At 46.7% G+C, this 9,373-nt stretch overlaps 1 protein-coding gene across 1 annotated transcript; it reads right to left on the bottom strand.

The window, feature by feature from the left end:
* Positions 1 to 545: 545 nt before the first annotated feature.
* LOC124485862 (rho-related GTP-binding protein RhoE-like) lies at positions 546 to 7,562 on the bottom strand. The gene is made up of 5 exons (XM_047047715.1): positions 7,110 to 7,562; positions 6,918 to 7,005; positions 3,293 to 3,402; positions 2,420 to 2,545; positions 546 to 1,713 (listed from the first exon to the last, which is right to left on the bottom strand). The coding sequence occupies exons 1-5, from the start codon at positions 7,212 to 7,214 to the stop codon at positions 1,465 to 1,467; spliced, it is 678 nt and encodes a 225-aa protein (XP_046903671.1). The 5' UTR covers positions 7,215 to 7,562; the 3' UTR covers positions 546 to 1,464.
* Between the last annotated feature and the right edge of the window lie 1,811 nt (positions 7,563 to 9,373).

The following is a 9,373-nucleotide window of genomic DNA, read 5'->3' on the forward strand; positions in this document are numbered from 1 at the left end:
AGAGAGGAGGGAGGGGAGAAGGGAGGAGGAGTGGAGAAGAGCGGAGAAGAGAGGGGGAAAGAGGAGAGACGAGGAGAGGATAGTGAAGGAGAACAGAGGAGGGGAGAGGAGAGGAGAGACGAGGAGAGTGAAGGAGAACAGAGGAGGGGAGAGACAAGAAGAGGATAGTTAAGGAGAACAGAGGAGAGGACAGGAGAGACGAGGAGAGTGAAGGAGAACAGAGGAGGGGAGAAACAAGAAGAGGATAGAGAAGGAGAACAGAGGAGAGGACAGGAGAGGAGAGACGAGGAGAGTGGGAGTGACCATAGAAGGAGAGATGAGCTGTGATAATGAGGATGTTGCGACAACCCTGGCAGAACCGGTTGGCGCACTGGTCCCACTTTTGACTAACTCTGGGAAAGACTTCATCTTGTCTTCCCCCCGCTCTCCCAAAGCAGATCAGTGAAGGGAACAGGACTGCAGATATTCATGGCTGTCATAGCACCCTGAGCAAAACCAAAAGTTCTCACAAGAGAATTGGTTTGGAGTTGAAAATCATTGTAAATAAACACACCACTTAAACATGACAGATGGGCTTTTGAATTTATAAGCATAAAAAACATACATTTAGTACAATGGAAAACAATGACAGTTGTTGTGAACCATTTTGACTTGTTGACAAATAAAACTTCATAGGAAATACACTGACTTCATTAGGATAAGCAACCAACCAAGGCTTGTGACATGAACAGGGACTCTATGACATGCAGGGGTCTGTTGAACACACTACTGTCACACAGGGCCACCCAGCCTACAGACTCTTAGCCTCACTTCAGTCTACTACATACCATAACCCCCTCACTAGCTCCCTATTAAACGGCTTTGGTTGTTAAAGTCCTACAGTCTGAGTGATCCGTACCTAAGTGAACCAAAAGCACTTCAGACGATGAAGTGTTTGAATGGACAGGATTCTCTGACCCTGTCTACTTTCTCCATAATCCCATCTGAAGTACAGATCGTTGAAGTCCTTCCTGTAGGCTTCCTATAGCGACGTTTCAGTAGTTCCTCTGCAGGATGTCGTGGGTTAAAATGAATCCCTGACACTGTGGTAACAGACATACCAGATTTTCACAGGGATGTAAAGCCAGTCCAAATATGTCAAATTATTTAGTTTGTGCTTGTTTTTCCAAGCTCATTTTTTTGGGGGTGAAAATCCTTGCACCACAAGTGGTTCGGACAGGTCCGATGCTTCGTCCTTCCAACTTGCCGTGTTCTCCGTGCAGAAGACTGTCAATACTCTCAACAAAGCACAAAAACACCCATCGTTCCCAGGTCTCCTCAGATGTAATCCTCCAATGAAAACCTCCGGTCAGGGTCCAATCACATGACCTCCTCGGCCAGGCTGCAAGCTGTGGGGGAGGGCTCCGCGACAAAAACCAAATGTCCTCACCCGAGGATGAATAAAGTGTCATCTTAAGCAGCCAATCACATGAGAGTGCAGGTCTTGGCTTTTGTCTTCTGGTAGTCGCTGACGACGGTGGGCAGGTCCACGGGCCCGTGGGTGGATGAGATCCTCTTGGTGGACCTGGAGGACTTGCTGCGCTTGACGTTCTTGCTGTTCTTGTTGACGCAGGCCAGCGTGGCCACGTGGAAGATGTCTCTGACGCTGTTCTCAGACTGCAGGGAGGAACACTCGATGTAGGGGGCGCTCAGCTGCTTGGCCATGTTGGAGCCCTGAGAGAGGAGCAGGTACACACACACACCACACACACACCACACGCACACACACCACACGCACACACACACACACACACAGGGGTTAGAAGAGATTCGTATGATAACAGAGTCACTCAGTCACTCCCCTTCGACAGAAGGCTGCGGCCCATCAGAACCAATACCACACGCCAAACTGTTTCTTCACATCCAATGTTGGCCTCTTCAACAAGGCCAAGGGTTCACACTGACTTCCATTACTTTAATGTCTTAAACACATTGTTTTTTTCACTGCATTCCACAATTGTATCTCTTGTACAATTTGTATATTTTGTAATATTTTTGTATTATTTTAAATTATTATTATTATTTTATTTTTTTGTATATTTTATTTTAATTCTAAATCCACGTAGTATTGCTAGTTTATGTACTCTTAGTATAGTTAGACCTCATATTACTGTAAAATGTTTAAGATTCCTATATGTTTAATGTATGCACCTTCCTGCCAAAGAAAATTCCTTGTCAGTGCAAACTTTCATGGCGATTAAAACCCATTCTGATTCTGAGGCCAGAGCAGGTCAGTGAAGGAGAGGGAGTCAACACGACTGTTTCCCTAATGTGACAAAGTTGTACCGTGGGTAGACAAAACTGGAAACTGGAAACTGGACATTCCATTGAGAATGCATTATCAGCACATAGAGATGGCTCTACAAAGTCAATGACATACCTGGTCGTATGACACTGGTGTCTGCCTGCTGTGGGACTTGGTGAAGAGGTCGGTGCGGAGGTCCGACTTGCAGCCCACCAGCAGCATCTTGGTGTTGGGGCAGAACTCCTGGATCTCACCCCTCCACTGGAGGACAGAGAAACAGGGAGAGGGATTGTTATTAGTCTGATTAAGGTTGTTGGACTGTGTCTGTGTGTGTCTGTCTGTGTGTGGGTGGGGGTGTGTGTCTGTGTGTGTGTGTCTGTGTGTGTGTGGGGGGGTGAGGGGGAGGCAGAGGGGTGGAGACACGAAGGCCCCTTGGTGGGAAGGTTAGAGAGAAGAACAGACAAGTGATTGTTTCACACAGGATACTACTTCCAAATTCTTTCTACCTCCCTCATTCTCTCTTTCTCTCTTTCTGTCTTTCCTCGGATCCACCCTTCCACCCACCACCTTCTCGCTCTCTCGCGCTCTCTCTTCCCTTGACCACATCCTTCTCAGCTGCGCCCAGACCAGGGCTTAGTGACAGCGCAGGTCAGGGGCCAACCTCCATACCGTAGCCCCGTCTGAGTCACCACGTGAGAGTAGGATCTGTACCCACTCCTGGTAAGCCTCATGTGAGAGTCTGAAATACCCAGACACCACCCCCCCCCCCCCCCATCCTCTCTCACAGTGGTACGACCCTGTCCTCTCTGGTACGGCCCTATTCAGTTTTTTCAGCTAGAGGAAGCTTTTCAGACACCACTTGACCCAGTAACAGAGAGAAGGGGGTTTCTAGCGAGGGTCGGGAGACTGTGTGAACATACTTCCTGCTCCACCTCCAGAGGGGGAGGGGGAACACGAGTGATGCAGCTTCCTGGACGTAAAAGGCTCCCATCTCTCTCCGTCACTCACCTTCTTCAGCACGCTGTCCAGGGTCTCTGGCCGGCTGATGTCAAAACAGATGAGGACAGCGTCAGAGTCGGGGTAGGAGAGTGGTCGCACGTTGTCGTAGTATGGAGAACCTGGAAATGAAAGACATGGCCTCCAGTCAGAGACTGTCGCTAGCGCAACGGTGCACGTGGGCTTTCCTCGGACTCTTTCATCTGAGGAAGAAGATTGACGCTGATTCCGATAAAAACTACCAAAATAAATGTTGTGGTGACTGAGTCGTAGCTCCTCCCCTTAGATAGCATGTGACCTCGAGGAAATTCAGGAGAAAATGTTGCCCTTTTCCTGCTTCTCATGTGCCCTAACTCACACTGTCACAATTGACTCACACACACACACACACATTCTGGTCACGCACACAAGTACACAGCTTAGTTACATCGGTTCCCATTCCAACACACACAATATGCCTTCATGTGACGTAAATGGTGAGTGGTCCACAAAGTGAGATGTAACCTGAGTATTGTCTTTGAGAGAGTGTGGAGCCACGGAGAGCAGCCACCGGTCAGCTAGCCCCCCGGGCAGGGAAGCTGAATAAGAGCGGGGACCTGGAGAAACCCCTCCCCATTGTTCCCCTTGTGAGGAATGTGCTGGGAGATTATGTGTGTGTTCCCAAGGTAGGGTGGTCTGTGGGCTGGTCAAGGAGAAGCATTTGACTCTCTCCTCCCTCCTCTTTTCCCTCTCTTCTCCCTCTGGGTGTTTGTAGAGCAACCTGTCTTTTGGCCCAACCCTATCCCTCAGTCTCAACTTCAGGGCAACAGTAGTTTCTGTTTAAAGAGAGAGGAAGGTTGTGTCAATTTGCAAAAACACTGGGCCCAAGGCGTTTCTCCATAGGACACAAAGTAGTATAGAGTAGCCAAGCTCAAAGGCTGAATTGTCCATGTTCGAGAATATACGCAGAGTGCAAGTGTGCTATTTCATGGCATTACGGAAAGTCATAACAATCAGTCAAAACCTGATCCATTACTTTTGAGAGTGACTTTATAACCTCTGAAAGGTTAAGATGTTTTGATAACCAGATGAAACCCAGATGTTCAGCTCTGTACCAACACTGGTGGCCATGGTGCCAATGACACCATCTGTCTTTTTTTCATTTTTACTTGCGTGTACCTCTGCACTGATTAACCCCAGCCCGGGATCTCAGGAGGGCCGTCCTGGGTTCCTAGGGGGCCTGTGCGGAGCGGAGAATGTTCCTGAACACATGGCGAGGTTTGGCCCCCCCCCACCCTCCATTTTTTCCATGAACAAATCCACACCAGCAGATGCAAACAGTGATGAAATACTTTCACGTCTGGCGAGTCGGATTTGTCATGCTAAACAAACAGAGCGGAGGCCCGTGTTTTCACAGACCGGCTTCACCATCTTCTGGACGTTTCTACCGCGATGTGTGAGGGATAAGAAGATGCATACCTCTCAGGGAAGGTTTTTTCCTTCTTCACGGGAACACTAAAACAGTAGTGTTCAAAGATGGAGCTAATGAAAAGGGAGAATGTCCACACAAGTGAAGAGACTGGCGGAAACGGATGCCTTTGAGCAGAGTTTTAACGATGACACAGCAGTAACTGTCAGCTTACATTTAATGAGTACTAATGATGGTACATCATCAGACAGAGATTTTCCTGGCTTTTCCATTGGTGGATTAGGTTGAAATCGTTCATTTATAATCATTCTGTTATAAAGACAATTCTTAACGACTCCAACTCATAAAGAATGCACTTCTAATGACGTAGGCTCATGTTGAACGATTAATTCATTTTAATGTATTGCTTTTTGAATGTTGGTGTTGTGCACATTAAGTGGTGCCCAGCACACAAAGCGTTGTAATAATGCTCGACCACAGATGATTATGTTTAGCATGTCACACAAATCATATTTTTGCAGTGACATTTTATGAATACAGCAGATGCTTCGCTCCAAAGCAATTTTTTATACAAAAGCGCTTACAGAAAGTACAGTATAAAATCAAAGATCAGAAGTGCATAGTATCAAATGTTACAAAGCACATTTACTAAAGGAAAAAGGGAGATGTTTTCACCCCGGTTTGGCTCCTTCCCAGCCTGACCTGTGACATTTGCCACAGAGGGGTTGTTCCTGTCCCCAGCACTGATCTTCCTTCAGACATGGGGCACAGTGGCACTTCTAATACCTTTCAGCAAACTGGGTCACAGTCCGAGGTGCCCCCAGCCCCCATCTCTGTGCTCTAGGAAGGTCTAATATTATAGGGTTGATGGGGACGGCATGGCACCATCTACTACTGTACCTTCCACAAGGTCTGTAGCTGTGTCGTGTATGTATTTCACAAACATTCAAAAGCACTGTTTAATCACACGGCATTCTGATCACAGGAAAATAAACCGGCTTAGGAATAGACCATCTTACCAGAGCGCATTGTACCTTGTTTAATATGAGGTGGGGTGACAGACTGTTGGGTCTGAGTGGAATCCGAAGGCAAACTTAGTCAAGTGTGGTGGTATCATGGGGTCATGGGGGTGGTATCAATGACAGAAACAACACAGCACAATCACACTGTTATCATAACTATTCTCCGTTATCACATTCACTTAGGACAATAGAAGGCTGCTGGTGGAATGCTTTAGATGTGGGCCAGCCTAAATGCATGTGTGTGTGTGTGTGTGTGGTGAGATTAGCTCTTCCTGAGCTCCAGAGTAATCACTGAGTCGTGCCCAGGCCAGACCCAGGGGACGCCACAATCAGCTGGGGGTCAGAGAGGCAGCCTACATCTCTCCTCCACCTCCCTAAACCCAACACTACAGCCCTCATCTCACCTCCACCTCCCTAAATCCAACACTACAGCCCATATCTCCACCTCCCTAAATCCAACACTACAGCCCACATTCCCACCTAAACCCAACACTACAGCCCTCATCTCCTCCCCCTCCACCCCTCCTAAATCCAACAGTCCAGCCCAAAGCCCCCTGCCTACACCCCCCCCCCCCCCCCCCTCCCAGAGGCATCTCCAGGGCCGGGCAGCAGGCAGCAGGGGGGAGGGTGGTTGGGTGTCAGCTATAGGAGGTAATTACCTCCAGACCTGGCCCAGCGATCCCCCAGGAGAGTGAGAGAATGCAGGGGGAGAGGTTTTATAAAACAAGTAACGTGAGAGGGCAGGCCAAGCTTTTAGAGAGAACATTTGTATTTGTTGGCGAGTCAAGCAGTCTCTCTCAGTTACGCCCTTATTAAGTTTTTTTTTTTTTTTTTAACTGCTCAACGACAGATAAATTACGCCAGGAAGTCTTGTGTGAGGAATTATCATTGACCACTAAGGCTTTTGTGCGAGTTAATGCTGGTGTTCCTCGATGCTGGTGCTATGCTGTGTGTCTGGGATGAGGTTTTTCCATATAACCAGATCAACTCGTAGCTTGCTTCCCTCGCATTCCAGACAGACATCGTCAGCTTCTCGGTCCGGGCTGGTCGATGCCTTACAGTAAACCTAAGCGCTCAGTTGTCTCATTTTCCAAATTACGTTTCAGTCATTCGAGTAGGCTGAATATCTAGCTTTTCTTAATTAAACACGCCACCGCTTAATAACCCCACAGATTCATAGAAGGACATTTGCATAACAAGCTCCTACCTGAGGTGTCCCAAAGACGCAGTTCAACTCTCTGCATATCGATTTCAAAACTGGCTGTGTAGTTCTCAAACACCGTGGGAATGTAACCCTGCGCAGACAAAAGGATAGCTTCATCAAGTATAAATCATTTACGCCTGTCAAAAAATTACGCACAATTATTCACATTATAGAGATTTATAATGGAAGGCTTACCTCCGGGAAAGAATCCTTTGCAAACACATTCAATAAAGCGGTTTTCCCACACTGGCTATCACCGACGACCACTATTTTACATTTAATTCCTGGATTTGTATCCATTTTGGGACAGGGTGGACACTCTACTATTCCCTGGCTGTTTTATCTGAAATCAATTCCTAAGTTCCTTTTCCACAAATCCCAAATGTTGAGTTACATCCCAGAAAATACGATTCCAAATGATGAGCTGCACCGGCTGCCGATGAGCACTTATCCTGAGATCGGATCTGTCGGGAACGCAGGATCTCAACTTTAGAAATGAAGAACTTGTAATCTTTCAATTATTTAAATGGTCCTGAAGTAGCTTAGGCAAGACGGTGACATAGTTATCCCTCTCTGCAGTCTCCTTCAGTGATAGCAGACGTGGTGGAGCAACGGTCTACGGGCAGACTGACTGACCGAGGCAAGTTTTTGAGTTCTTGAAGATACTTTTTTTCCAAATCAGAGGGCGTTGCGCAAGGCGAGACTCTTACTGGTAGTAGCACCCTTCAAACCTATCTCTTTTCAGGGGGAACACCCTCTTTGTTTCATACACGTGTATCACTTCCATATGAATATGATATCGCTACAATAACTTGTACCAAAAAATTAAAATATAAATAAATGTAAACGTATATATAAATATATACATATATATATATATATATATATTAGTATTACAAAGGGATGGTTATACACAGACTAGGTAAGTATGTCGTTTGAATACATTTCTAAAGGGATTTCTCTCACGATGACACATTTGAACGTAATATTTAGCCTACAATCTATGGCTTTCGGTATACAACGGCAGACATGACATGACAATCAATGCGAATTTGAACCTTTGTACCATTTCCCAACAGCCAGGGGTTGTTGGGTTGCTTCTCAGCCAGGACGCATCAATAACCTTGAGGTAGGTGAAACAGCTTGAGGTGAGGGGGCCGTGCTGTGACGGGAGCCCCTCTCGCCATTTATTCAATGCTCACATATTGTCTCGGAGCAATCGGAGCAGTGAACTCAGCATGCTCGTCTTGAACCGGACCTGAGAGGAATTCTAATGAGCTGTGGGGTTCATCTGCAGGGGATCTAAGATGGCACCTCTCCTTGATGTGGCACAGGGCAGGTAAGCTACCGCACAGCTGTTTCCTACTGGAGCAGATTCTCTTTCCTGGGTCTATAAAGTAGGTCTTTAAAGGTTATTCTTTTCACAGAAGTAGTTGTACGGAGATTGAGTCCGACCTTGTATTGTATAGCATTAAGATGAGCGTATTAGATAAGCCATGACTAGACAGTATTGTCCTCTTCTATCGGCGTTATAGGGGACGCTTAATGAAATAATAAAAAAAAACAACCGAAGCAGAGTCAGCTGGATACGAGCGAGTTCAACCCTTTTCTTTGTCCTGGAGAAAGCTATGACTCCAGCATTCACAGTGTGATTACTTCTCTGTCAGCCACACTGTAGCCTTGACCAAGATTCAGCACTTTTGGATGACTGTTTCTTGCTCCCTGCCAAGCGTTCTTCATTTGTTTGTCCGGAGCACGTCTGGTTGAGCCGACACAGCAGTTCTGACACCTAACAAGTTCAGTCATGAGTGACCTAGAATGGCGTCCCTTTGGGGACATCTTTCACAGAGAACTATGCCGGAAAAACTGATGACACCGTTGGTGTCTACGAGGTAGTGTCACAGGTACAGTATCAGGCAAAGCAAGAATCAAGGTTTCTCTTTTAGCAGTTGCGATATGCTCTCTTGTTATGAAACGAAGAGACAAATGTGTTGAATCTTTGACCTGTGTTGAGGTCCTTCTTTCATACTTCAGTTGTTGACATACCCATGTAAGACACAGCTGTTCTCGAGTTCACTGCTCGACAGCTATATTTGGCTCCGACCCTGAGCCGAGTTTATAATCTGCCCTGCTTTTTCAGCTGTAAGAATGGATTGGGGATGAAAGTCTTTCAGGATTCAGGACTCGACTGTTTTGATTTGAACAGTTGGAACTTTGTAGAACCACTTCAACGTTTTCACCCTGTGAGAAGTCCACACCCATGAACAACCCAGTACACCACTAGCTGCTGTCGGTTAGTGACAACTTGACGTGACACATAAACGTCTTAAATCACATCTCCCAGGCCTGAGTTCTTACTACAGCATCACAGATCTCTCTCCAAACAAACATTTCACACTGCGGCCACCACCGTGATGGGGGGGAAATGTTCAAACGGTTTAACAGGACCCCAGACAACC

This window comes from Hypomesus transpacificus, chromosome 23 (genome assembly GCF_021917145.1).
Source record: "Hypomesus transpacificus isolate Combined female chromosome 23, fHypTra1, whole genome shotgun sequence".
In the NCBI taxonomy this organism is placed as follows: Eukaryota; Metazoa; Chordata; class Actinopteri; order Osmeriformes; family Osmeridae; genus Hypomesus; species Hypomesus transpacificus.